This window comes from Dermacentor andersoni, chromosome 6 (assembly GCF_023375885.2).
Source record: "Dermacentor andersoni chromosome 6, qqDerAnde1_hic_scaffold, whole genome shotgun sequence".
Lineage (NCBI taxonomy): Eukaryota > Metazoa > Arthropoda > Arachnida > Ixodida > Ixodidae > Dermacentor > Dermacentor andersoni.
In genome coordinates, this window is record NC_092819.1 from 118235904 (window position 1) to 118249495 (window position 13592).

The following is a 13592-nucleotide window of genomic DNA, read 5'->3' on the forward strand; positions in this document are numbered from 1 at the left end:
ACGAGTATCAAGGACCACTCGTGGTAACTTTCTGGGAAGACGCTGAAGACTTGCAGTTAGTCGACGGAAACTTTGTCGTGCCTCAAAATGACGTATCGGAAACCTGCCACTCTATCACAGCAGACCACACTCAGTGGCATATGAAGATTTTTAGTGTGCGCACTGGAAAATTGAGAAGCGTTTCCCGTAGAAAACATGAAAGCTTATGTAGTGAATTACGTTATGAGATGTCATCAGTGCCAGCTATGAAATCCCTGTTTCATTCAAAAGGTAACCAGATGGTCATTACTTTATACTAAGGTGTCACCTTTGAAATAGCACAATCTCGATTTTACTGAAATCAAAAGGTTATGCAGGTTGCGTGCAGGAACGAGCGTTTTATAGTAGCTGGTGGTAACTCCGCAGGCATAGCGACACCGGGAAGGAAAGTGAACAGTGTCATTGCGCAGATGGAAAGAGAGCCACTCAGACGCAGAAAGGTGACTGTCTTTGATAATCTGCTTGCGTTGCGCATCGATAGAATTCGGCAGTGGAGAAAAAAAATGGTGTTACTTTATAATTTTAAACACCCTACCACCATGCGGAAAGCGCCCCAGCAGGACGCCTTATCCGCAAATTGAAGACCTGCGTTTCCATATACGTAACTTCCGTGAATGAAAGGGGGACATCGAGGCAATGGTTAGACATAAAAATTAATCTCATACACCTGAACTGCGCTGTAGTCCTAAGCATTCTGCCTTTCAGAAAATAACTTGGCTGCCAGAGGCCTGCAAACTTCACACAGTGGGTGAAGGTACCCATTCGTGAACGCAGGAGGATGCAAGCGCGACAAAACTGGTACAAAAACAATCTAGAAAAACTACAATTTGCCTTATGGAGCTTACGTATGAGATATAAAACCTGCATATTTAGTACTTGTACTGAAAGGGATCGGTCAAATGATACTTTCATGGGCATCTGTGTTCTCTACCATGTGAAGCCACGAGGCATACTAAAGTCGATCTATATCGAAGGGCGACAAGGGAAGAGAAAAGAGACAACAATAGGTAAGCGGGCGTGCTACTATCCTGAGCGGCATGACAATCACAGACCCGGAGGGTGTTGTGTCCCAATCAAAAGATGGAGCGCAGAGAGAAAAGAAAAAAAAATAGAAGAGTCAGCGATCAAAATAAACGATCGATCAGTGCCGATTGAGTATTTTATGCACACAAGAAAGATATGTTCTATAAAACTGTTCAACTGATCAGGAGCTGGTTAGCGACTTCAGCCGACGCTGCTCACGTCTATTCGAAAGCGGTGCGCCTCTTAGCATCATTGACGTTAGTCGCTACAACAGTTACTGTGTCGCAGAGGCCGACAACATCATGGCGTTACCGGCGACAAAAATCAAGATGGGTGCAAACACCAGCACCCTGTGCAAATGCAGATGAGGAAGTGTCCAAGATGATGGTTGCCGCCTTTTGCGGCATTCGCCGTGCTCAAAAGCATATACAAAAGCATCGCCGACGCTTTCGTAAATGTTAGCAACGTTGATACCTTCATGAAAAGAAAAATTGTGATCCTCCTTAATGTAGCACGTACTTCTACAGGTAACCAACGCGGGTTTCTCAGAAAGAGAGCTTCCCAGTTGAGGAAAAGTTTTCCTGTTGCGGGCTGAATTACCTGAACTTGAACATGTGCGAACCCGGGAATAAGCGGCTAACAGACTGCATGCAAGCATCCATGGCCTCCACATAGTTCCTTCTGATCTATAGCAATACATGCACATGTGGATATCATCGTTATCATCATCATCATCATCATCATCATCATCCTATAATATGTTCACTTCAGCATGAAGGCCTCTCCCTGCGATCTCCACTTATTCCTGTCCTGCGCCAGCTTATTAAAAGTAGCACCTGCTAATTTCTCAATTTCATCACCCCAACTAACCTTCTGACATCTTCGACACCTGTTGCATATTGGCACCTGTTCTGCAACCCTAATCTTCCACCCCTGTTACCTAATCTACGCATAATGTGACCTGTCAAGCTCCATTTCTTTATCCCAATTCCAATTAGAATATTGGTTATCCTCGTTGGCTCTCTGGTCCACAGCGCTCTCTTCTAGCGTCCCAACGTTACGCCTAACAATCTTTATTCCATCGCTCTTTGTGTGGTCGATAAATTTTATCGAGCTGCTTTGTCTGTCTCCATGTTTCTTCGTCATATATAAGCACCAGTAGAAAACACTGACCAGACAGCTTTCTTGTTATGATAATGTAAAGCTGCCAGTCAGGATCTCATAATGTCTGCCGTACGCGCATCAACCCATTTTTTTTTGTGTAATATTCCTTCTCATGATCAGGGTCCCCTGTGAGTAATTGACCTAGGCAAACGTATTCTTTCCCACATTCTAGAGGCTGACTGTCGACCCTGAACTCTTGTTTCCTTGCCATGTTATTGATTGTTATCTATCTTTTCTGCATATTAATCTTCAACCCCACTCTTACACTATCTCTGTTAAGGTCCTCAATGATTTGCTGTAAATGAAGGTTAGGAGGAGCAATTCCTTACATTTTTGTCAAGCCTGTAGAGGCATCGAACCTTCTGCGTTACGGCTTGCACTTCTGCACACACCAAGGTTTATTTTTATTTCCTCATGCGCTTCCCTAAATTTTGCAGTAAGTCATTGCTCTATTGCAAATAACATAGATGGGGTGATATCGGCGTTATCGCCTAACACTGAGGTGTAAAAGTTCGCTCTGGGCAAGGCAAGCCAGCAACGTCCATTCAAATTTGATGTCCTAAAATGTGTGTAGGCCTAAATACAAATAAAACTGTAAAAAAATTTGTGCGTGTGTTATAACACATTTATGCAAGCATAAAGTATTCAACCATCAAGAAGAGCTTCGCGTCAACCGATTCACGCGCGTGTCATGTGCCGTGTGCATTGGTTAGAGCATTGCATTCGAAACTGCGTCAAATGAAAGGCGCAAATTTATAGTACTGCTATTTTGCGAGAATGGCAATTCTGTGTATAACAATACCGTATCACACCAAATAGGGCTTACATCCAAATAACGTGCATGTTTTTCTAGAGTGAAATGACTGGAGTACTGAAAGAATGCTGGAGGTAGCAAAACAACACAAAAAAAACTTTGTGCTTGAAAGCATAAGCAAACTCTGCATACATATAATCTGTCCCTTACTTCCCAGCCAACATGGTGCGCGAGTGATGTTCATACGAGCTGGCAGGTGGTTCGTCGTCAGAACAAAGCATACAGAGGCAAAACGCCTGCTGATGGGACTACACCCGTTATGGTCCGTCTGAGTGATGCTGCCAGCACTATGCAGACAATCTGCGAAACCAGCATTCTTGGACACGAGAAACTTTATTATTATGCAGGAAATAGAAACAATGTCTAGCATGGATATTGTCAACTATGATACAACTTCTAGAAGAATTTTGGATGGTGTCCCGGCACAAGAGAAATACGCAGATGCCACTCTTCTCCATTTATTCTTACACAAAAATGCGTTCCAGTTAGGTTTCCCAACATACCTAACAAAACTTTTCCAGGAGACACGGCTTGAACACATATCTAGGTTCGTTACAGCTCTATGAAAAAAAAGATGGTGTTCGTGAGTGTATAAAATTAGCTAAATAAAAAATTAAAAGGTATTTTGACATCCGGCACTAATGCAAATGACTACTACTGTTACCTCGGACGTCAGTAATTCCTTTGAGCCCTATTGGTGCCGTCCTTATCTCTAAGAAGGAAAATTCTAGTTTGATAGGAAGTGCCATTGAGCTATCCGCTCTTACTTACGGTTGTCGAAATAGATAATGATTCTGTCCGGAGTGGCGCCCGGCCTAACGTGGAAAGTGACATTTTTTCTGAAATAGCATGAAATGTAGAGGGATAAACCGCCACAGATATTTAGGTAACTCGGAAAACACATATCAACTTTTGTCCAGTTACTTTTGGAGCAATAAATCCTTTGTGCAATCTCTAGAAACAAACTTTGTAATTTTATATACTTCGAAAGCATATATACGTTCTTGCTCTAAATTCAGAAAAGAATATGCATTGTTAAATATTCTTTAGTATGAAAGTGAGAAAATGCTTTAATGAGGGGAAGGTGAAGGGTGCTTTCTTCGTGCGGAGCTCATATCTTAAATTTCAAATCTGAAAATCGTGTTTCATGTACTGTTTTTCTCCCGTATTGCTTTTTTTTCGATGATTGTATACAAGCTTAATGTATCTGACTTTGCTTCTATTTCTGTACGCAGATTATGTATACTGCCACTGCATGCTGTTGAAATCTAATAAGCTGAGAAGCCTAGTAAAGCTCACTCAAACTTTTCTTCATGCATGCCGTCCGCTCTCTGAAGTGCTAAATAAATAAATGATGGGTTGATTGATTTCAATACTTCTCTGTCCCGTGGTGCCCCTTGAACAAGAACACGTATGCTGCCATTTTTGGTTCCATACGATTGTCTGAGCGTATAGCCTCCACACACTCAAACAGGCCATCGTCATCGGCGTCTGAGATGGCTAGCACGTCCTCCAGGTGAAGAAAGATCTGTAAACAAGCAATATTGTGAGATGTTGTGGCAAAATTTTAGGATACTAAATCAGTTAAATGTTTATTGCCGTAGCAGCTATAAGAATGTTCGCGACTCATTCATGCCGCCGTTGCCACCGTCGCTGTAGCCGTGCTGCCCTGCTATCGACAATGCATGCGTGGGTTGCGGACGAAGAGTCAGAGATTTGGCTGCGAAATTCACAAAGGGAACCGCATGCACCGTCAACGGTACGCTCAAGCTCCTTGGCAGGGGGAGAAAAATAGCCTTCTGCCTCCTGGTTGACGATTGGGCGTTGTGCGCCCCTACAATATATCCACTGCAACGTTACCGATGAGAAGCTCTGTGTGTGCTCTGGTATGACAACTAAATATGGATCGAACGTTATCTAAGTTTTCACAAGGCGCTGAATAATGCCGATAATCTTCTATTATCAGAATAACGTTCGCCTCTGCTTCAAATTGTCGATAAATTAGATTTCGCCCTGCCATCTGCTAGCCGCCTGGTTAGTTCAAATGGTAGCGCAACTGGGCCGGAAAGACAGTGGTCCCGGTCTCGAGTTCCGGCAAAGGAAAAATTTTTCAGAGCAAACGAATTAGTGCGCGTGTTAATCTTCTGTGGGGCATAACTAGCCGCACTGCTTGGTGCTTAATCCGCTTCTTCGCCATCTGCTAACCATGCAGTTCAGCACATTGTCGTAGCAGCTGGAACATATATAAGCAGCTTGCAGTCACGTAATAAGGGAGACCTATATCTCCTACTTGGACAAAGGGGCCCGATTCTTATGAACCATAAGAAGCCAACTAACAATGACATCAAACACAGCACAAGGGAAATTATTTGCTCCTACTAACCTAGTTAAAGAAATGATAAATAATTTGAACTCGAATTGGACGAAAAGACAACTTGCCGCAGTCGGGGAACGATTCTGCGTCTTGCATTACGCGTGAGAATCTCTACGAATTGACCTAACGTGTAGCCATTTTTTCATCCACTCCCTGGGGCTAATAAGGTGTTTATGTTTTAGCTTCCTCAGCCTGACCTAACGTGATATAAAACAATGCGTTGGTGGGCTAGTTGGTGCGAATCCAAGAATAAATGAAAGACGACAGGGCAAGCGCCTTGTCCTGTCGTCTTTCTTGTGTCTGTTGTTTTGCTGGTGGTATAAAAAGCAGGAAATTTTCAGACGTGTTCTACCTTGTGCTTGACGTGCAGGGATGTTGGTTACTGCCGGGCGCATCTTATTCACGCTCCGCCGGTTTTCGCTCCTAACACCACGACCTCTGCATTCTTTGTAATTTGAATACCGCCATTCGCTTGCTCTCAACGCCTGAACTACGGGGATGTCAAACACGTGAGCCCTATCTGTTTCCTGGCCCTTTTCCCCAAATTTCCATCTGCCCTGCCTAGGTACCTTGCATAATCATTGAAGATGGTTGCCGTAGCTGCAGCAAGGCCTCGCATGTTGGGTTCGTTCCCGACACCTGCCCACCGCACCTCCTCTAGCACAGCGTTTCTTCAGCATTCTTCACTGCCGCCTTCAACGTAGTGTGTTTTCTTTAACGCTTGCCTTCGTGACGTCTATGCCTGGTTCTGACGGTTGTATGCTTCTGAATCGGGCAAACAACGGCCCGTTCAACAAGCCTACCACCTCCACAAGCTTCACCTCACGGCTTCTGACCACAAGGTCCTACTGCGACCGCAAGGAGTCTTCATGCTGACAGCCCTGGACCTGCCCAACTTAAGCCCGCAGTACTTGTTGGCGCTTGCATCACCGGCAATAAATATAAATAAAACGCATGTCAGAATACAGAAAGACAAAAACCGGGCTATTTTTGTGTCCGTAGAGAACTCTGTAGCCCAAAAACTGGCCCAGCTCCCTACTGTCGCAATTCAAACGACCTCCCACCAAGTCGCCATCTATCTTGTACCCCCACACAATTTCTGCTGGGGAATTGTACACTGAGTCGATGGCCACACGGCTGCAGTAGAAATAATGGCCAGCCTGGACGCCCCTGGCTTCACGATATTGTCTGCCCGGAGGAAATCAAAGGCGGGAACACCTCTGACAACTTTTCATAGCGATACCATACACCGTGCCCTGTTACTGGACAATACACCGTTGCAAGCCACACCATCCCCGTGCACAACACTGCACAATCTGGCTTCAGTTCGGTCACAGGGCCTATGTTTGCCCGACGCCACAACATGATCGATGCCCCACTGGCGTTGTCACTGTGGCGTCTAGCGCTGCCTCTCATCCTTGTGCCCCGAACCGAACTGTGCCAACTGCAACGGCCCTCACCCAGCTACAGATCCAGCCTGCTCACGTTTACAGGCTGCAAAAGAAGCTACTGATCAAGCTACCTGACTCTGCGGCCGTGCAACACGCCCACCACCTTCATCATTTTCACCAGTCGTGGCCTATTGCAAGTCCAACTCCCTTTATTGCCGTTCGGTGCCGTTCGCCCAGCCACTCTAAGAGCAGGATTCCTGACTCACCTCGCCGACGATTCAGATCCAGAAACAAGAGAAGCCACAAGCCACGCAGCAAGTCCTGACTTCAACCTTCCATTGCCAACCCAATGAGAATTGCGGGTCCGAGGTTCATGTCAGAGACCACCATGCCTCGGCTTTGCGTAAGTTGGTCTGCCACTTCAAACTCTGTTTCTACCCCTATGCTTCCACATGTACTAGCTACTTCAACTAACCCACCAACACCATCATCATCGAATAACCGAAACAGTGTAATGCCAATTTCACAGCCAGCCCCCTACGCAGATACCTGAACCTACTGACGCTGACCGTATGCCTACTTAAGGAAAGCACGTCACCTGGCTTGAGCAGCACCTTGACAAGCGCACCACATTACTCGAGCAACAGATTGTGCAACAAGCCTCTACAGAGAATTGCCTTACACGCCTTGAAGTCAATTGAACTCACACACCTTGAACTCACAGACACTGTAGCCGAACTCGCAGCCTGCTGACCAAAACGGGCACACCGCCTTTCCGTAGCGGGTGCAGCTGACCTTCATCCAGTCAGGTTAGCCTAAATAGCAGTTTTAGCGAAAGGTAACGCGCATGTACCTGCCGAACGAAGCGCCTGTGCGGAACGCATGGTGTGGCAGTGGAGTTGCTTTAGCTTCAGAGAGGAGCAAAGCAGCACTACAAACACGAAACTTCAGACCCGCATTTCGCCACCAGACGCCATATTTCTTCAGGAATCCCACAGAAGTTCTATTCTACCTGTATATAAATTAAGTGCTGCACATAAAGATCACCATCAGGACCACCTATTGGTTACCCTAGTTAGGCGTATAAATATGGTGGTCCACGTTACATTGGATAAGCAGGACATTCCAGGCCCCTCATTCCCCTCGGGGATATTATCATGACTCATCCAAAGGCCGCAAGCTCCACATGTTGATCCAGCAGCACAATCTCACTCTAACTACGGATCCATCGGCACAAACTCGTCTTGGTACAAGCGTTTCTCAGAGCACGCGCCCAGATTTTAGCCTTTATAATTGCTGTCGCTCCTGCGTCAGGAGCGACTGCATTGCTGTCGCTCCACTCCAATTGTTGTCGCTCTACTCAATCATTGCTGCTTAAATTCATAAAAAATACTTTGCTTGGGATGCACGCCAGACACGATTGACGGACTGACTTGCCTTCTGCGCATCCTCTAGCAACACTTCCTTAGCCGACACGCTCATCAACTCGGTGCAGGCTCTGCGAACCGGGCTTGATCCTCACATACGCTCGACCGAGTGCACCAGGCATAGATACGCACCTATGGGAAGCGCGCGAAAGCTTAACCAACTGGTGGTGCCACCAGCTTCATAAGAGAGGGCTGAGGCTGTGCATCACAGAGCTCTCTGCTCGTGCAGCCTTATTTAAAATTCACCATTGCCCTTCACGAATTTTATGCTTGCCATAATGGAAAATGTATTACGCATGAGGTAAAATATGATGGGTATGATGGAATATATCGCGGGTATACAGGGTGGCACCTTTTATTGCTTTCAGCTATAGCATTCATTGATTGCGAGAAAGCGTTTGATTCAGTCGAAACTTATCAGCCATGGAGGCATTGCGGAATCAGAGTGTAGACGAGCCGTGTGTAAAAATACTGAAAGATATCTACAGCGGCTCCACAGCCACCGTAGTCCTCCAGAAAGAAAGGAACAAAATCCCAATAAAGAAAGGCGTCAGGCAGGGAGATACAATTTCTCCCATGCTATTCACAGCTTGTTTACAGAAGTTATTCAGAGACCGGGATCGGGAAGAATTGTGAATAAGAGTTAATGGAGAATACCTTAGTAACTTGCGATTCGCTGATGATGTTGCCTTGCTTAGTAACTCAGGGGACCAATTGCAATGCATGTTCACTGACCTGTAGAGGCAATGCAGAACGGTGGGTCTAAAATTAATCTGCACTAAACTAAAGTAATCTTTAACAGTGTCGCAAGAGATTAGCAGTTTACGATAAGATGCGAGGCACTCGACTTGGTAAGGGAATACATCTACTTAGGACAGGTAGTGGCCGCGGATCCGGATCATGAGGCTGAAATAATCAGAAAAATAAGAATGGGCTGGGGTGCCTTTGGCAGACATTCTCAGTTTTGTTCAGATCAGTTTATTATTATTTAAATATAATGAATTTGTAAGAGACAATATACAGACGATCATGAACAGCAGCTTAAACAGCAGGTTGCCATTATTGCTCAAGAAAAAGGTGTATAACAGCTGTGTCTTACCAGTACTCAAGTACGGGGCTGAAACCTGGAGGCTTACGAAAAGGGTTGTACCTAAATTGAGGATGACGGAACGAGCTATGGAAAGAAGAATCATGGGTGTAACGTTAAGGGATAAGAAAAGAGCAGATTGGGTGAGGGAACAAATGCGAGTTAATGACATCTTAGTTAAAATCAAGGAAAAGAAATGGGCGTGGGCAGGACATGTAATGAGGAGAGAAGATAACCGATAGCCATTAATGGTTACGGATGGCATTCCAAGGGAAGGGAAGCGTAGCAGGGGGCGGCAGAAAGTTAGGTGAGCGGATAAGATTAAGAAGTTTGCAGGGACAACATGGCCGCAATTAGTACATGACCGGGGTAGTTGGAGAAGCACGGGAGAAGCCTTTGCCCTGCAGTGGGCGCAACCAGGCTGCTGCTGATGATGATACTGGGTGGGTGATGGGTGCAGCGACATATGGGGGACGTATAGGTGGCATACTTACTGGGTTACTTGTCTCCATGGTGGACGTGCTCAGTGGGTGTGCTGTATGAACGGTGGGACGGATACTGGGTGTGCTGTGTACACGGTAGGTGAATTCTGAAAGTGCAGTGGGAATGGTCGGTGGGCTGGTTGATCGGTGCGATACATACTGGGTGACTTCTGTAAATGGCGGGAGAATGGTGTGCGTGCTGGGTGAATGGTGGGTGTTCTGGGTGGATGTTGGGATATATAGTGCCAGGCCAATTGGCGAATGTATGGGGCAGCGTGAATATAATAGTGAGCTATGAAGTAGTAATGGCATCTGATCAACTTCTGAGCAGCAGTTGCAGGCATAAGGACGTCTTTTAAATATCTGCCATTCCACTGTAGACCGGTGCTGACGACTACGTGGTTCCTGCTTTCATCGCCTTGCGCAGGCTTCGACGTGCACCTGCTCTGCTATTTGCACGTTTAGCCTAATTGTGCCTCCCCCTAGGCACCGCTATGCCCGCGTAGCCTGGCTTCAAGGGGATGTAAAAGGAACCAGTCACCCACTTAGTCCACTTCTGAGTAGCTGTTGCGGGGAGTAGGACGTCTTGTAAATGTCTGCCTTTCTACTGCAGATTGGTTTTTTACGTTATCTTTTCCCATTTTTTTGCATCAACCTGCGACTGAAGCTCACTAGTGTTTCTGGGGTTATTGCCGGCGCTATATAACATGCCTTCAAACGCTGAACTGACTAAAAAGCTGAGCAACATGAATCATTGCTTAACATGAAATGTGACAACCTTGTTGAAGAGCGCGCTTGTAAAATTGCAAAGCAGCTTGAAGACCAGGGTCTTGGTAGCCTTATGTCTCTGACTGACAGTTAGCGATTCATGAGTGACCAATACTACAAAGTGCGGACGACTGGCGATCAATTGGTAAGTTCAAACAAAGATTAGAGGGCCGTAAATGATGCGTTCGCCAGGAAGATTGCAGACATGGAGCAATACTGCCGGCTAAATAACGTTGAAATCAAAGGCATCCCGTTCACACAGGGCGAAGGCTGCGCTGTCATCTTGAAAACTGTTGTTGAAGTTGTTGAATGACGCATTTCATCGACAGATATCGATGAAGTTCGCGTTGTTTTCATTAAGACAGCAGAAAAGAACATCACCGCATGTTTTTCCTCGCTTGACAAGAAAAAAGCAATTACTTCGGAAAGCTCGAAAAGCAAGTTTGCGTACGTCTCAGATAGGTCTGAGAGAATAAAGTAAGAATAACATAGTAAGAATAACGCTGTGTACATCAATGAGCACCTGTACATTGACAACAAACGACTAGTCAGCAAAGCTCTCGCCCTCAAAAAATAAATGAACTTGCGTTACCTTCGAAAAGAGAATTGCCATATCAAAGTGCGCAAGAATGATGACAGCCATATCTTTAGGATAAGTGCCGAGTTAGGTCTGCGCATCTTCACGTACATATGAATCTTACCATTTGTCATTTTCGTAATCCGCGCCTGACAACAACGCTGTATAGCATTGCTCTCAGCGGCGAAAACAAAATCGTTGCTCGTTGATTTTAACTGCTCATTACTACGCATCAGTATGCGAAGTTTATCCAAAAACCAAGATGGCATTGCTGCTTTTACTGAGCCACTTGGTCATTCCTTTTCATTTTTGTACATTTCCGAAACTTCGCTTGGCTCTTCTGATGGCAATTTGTATGGTTTTCGGCGGTTCTAATCCGAACACTCTCACCGTAGTTCCAATCGGCATGGTGGTTCGGATATTTTCATGTTATCGAAAATCAAGAACGAACGTAGGCTTGTCTTGTGTTTGACCGCATGTAACTGTGATTCAATGTAGATTCAAACTAACCTGTTACCTTCTTGTAATCGCAATGGTTTAATCATCGCTTGCATTTATCGCTCCCCATATTCATCTATTCCTGGTTTATTGCACCATCTTTTGACTATTCTCCGTAAAAATTCAGCTGAAAGTAAACAGATTTTTATAGGTGGTGGTATTATCAATAATTTATTCGGTACTGATATTTCAGTAATATCACATAGCGGCTGTTTTGCTGGATTTGGGCTTGACTCTTGAATTACTTCTCCTGCTTATTTTTCCGCTTCTGGAACTAATACTCTTCTTGGTCATGCTTTAAACAATACAACACCAGCTCTAAGCGCAGTTGTAATTGACGTGCCTATTACAGATCATCTTCCCATTTTTATTACCTTCGCCACAGAAAAATCGCTGTATGAAGCTTCCTCACATCTCACTTCCACCTTCGAGAGGCATAACTTTGGTAATACAATAAGTAGTTCCAACTTGTCATCAATTAGCACTCTATGTGATCCTGAAGATGCACTCAATAAATTGAGCTTTATATTTTTGAAAGCTATGTACGCTAGCGCTTCAGCTGTCAAATGCAAAAAAAGTTCATACATCCTCGTAATCCTTGGATAACAAAAGGTTTGTTAACCAGTAGGCGTAAAAAAGATCATCTCTATAGGGATCTTACCAGCCCTCAATGTAAATCTAGCACTTCGCTATAAAAGATGCAATACCATGATGAAGAATCTACTGAAAAAAATCAAAACGGCTTTATTAGGAGAAAGAATTCAGTAAGGCTAAACATAATCCTAAGAAACAATGACACCTTTGCAAGTACTTTTTGAATTGACCTCAGGCTAGGAGAAGCATTGATAAAATAACTTAATAACATGAAACCTACATTGAATCATCTTTCATAGCCAACTAATTGAGGAATTACTTCTATGAACTGTAAAGTTATAGGGACCTAGCCTTTTCCTATTCGTGTAACCTTTGCAATCATACATTTTTTTTTTCCGTTTCCCATCTAAGCCAACAAGGTCTGATCCGTTATAATACATCTAAAAATTACTTGCACAGGTCTGGATAATGTGTCTGCCTATCACTTAAACATTGGTACCCCTTGTATTTCGGAAACGCTGAGCAGTATAATTATTGTAATTTCAAATGCGACACCTTTCCCAGTTCGCTTAAGAAGAAAAAGTGAATTCCTGTCTTTAAAAAAAAAGGTAACTAATGTCTGGTGTCTAATTATCGCCCAATCCCTCTTTTCTCGTCCGTTAGTAAACGTATAGAGAAATTGTTTCTGAAATATGGAACAGCTACCTAACAAAGTATAACTTGCTTAAATCTTGCCAATTTGGTTTCGGTCCTGGTAGTTAGACCAGCTTAGCTTTTATTGCATTACCCGAATACGCAAAGTGTTCTATTCATAGCGGTAAATTTGTTGCCTCCATATTTTTAGATTTTACTAAAGTATTTGACATACGTAATCATACCATTTTATTCAGCAAACCAGATTCTTTATATATACCAGGTCCGGCTTGACCTTATCTAAAAAATTACGTCACCCTGAGCAAACGGTCTATGTAAAGGATGCATATTCCGAGTCGGAAGTTATTAATCAAGGGGTACAAGAGGGCTCTATACTCGCACCGTTGTTGTTTTGCATATACATTAACGACCTACCTGTTGTTCCTAATTTTTCTATCGCTATCATATATGCTGATGATACCATCATTTCTATGCCAAATAAATGTTTAACAATCCTATTGTATAAATTGAGCAATAAACTATCGAACGATCTAGAACGTAGTCATTTTAAATTATTTAATTTTACAGCCTCTCAAAACACGACTCATAATATTCAAAACAAAGCAGTGGATGGTGCCATTACCCCCCTAGTAAACCTCGACAGTCGCCTTATACCTGCAGCGGACTGTGGGTCGTACCTTGGCACAAAATTTGATCCTAA

At 44.2% G+C, this 13592-nt stretch overlaps 1 protein-coding gene across 1 annotated transcript in view; it reads right to left on the reverse strand.

The window, feature by feature from the left end:
- The window catches only part of LOC129382419 (uncharacterized), a 54537-nt gene that overhangs the window by 22458 nt on the left and 18487 nt on the right, over positions 1-13592 (reverse strand). The window contains exons 2-3 of the mRNA XM_055066308.2: positions 4417-4568; positions 3812-3879 (exon numbers count right to left, since the gene is read on the reverse strand). Of these exons, the coding sequence (XP_054922283.1) occupies positions 3812-3879; positions 4417-4568 (220 nt within the window). The remainder of the gene's footprint in view (positions 1-3811; positions 3880-4416; positions 4569-13592) is intronic.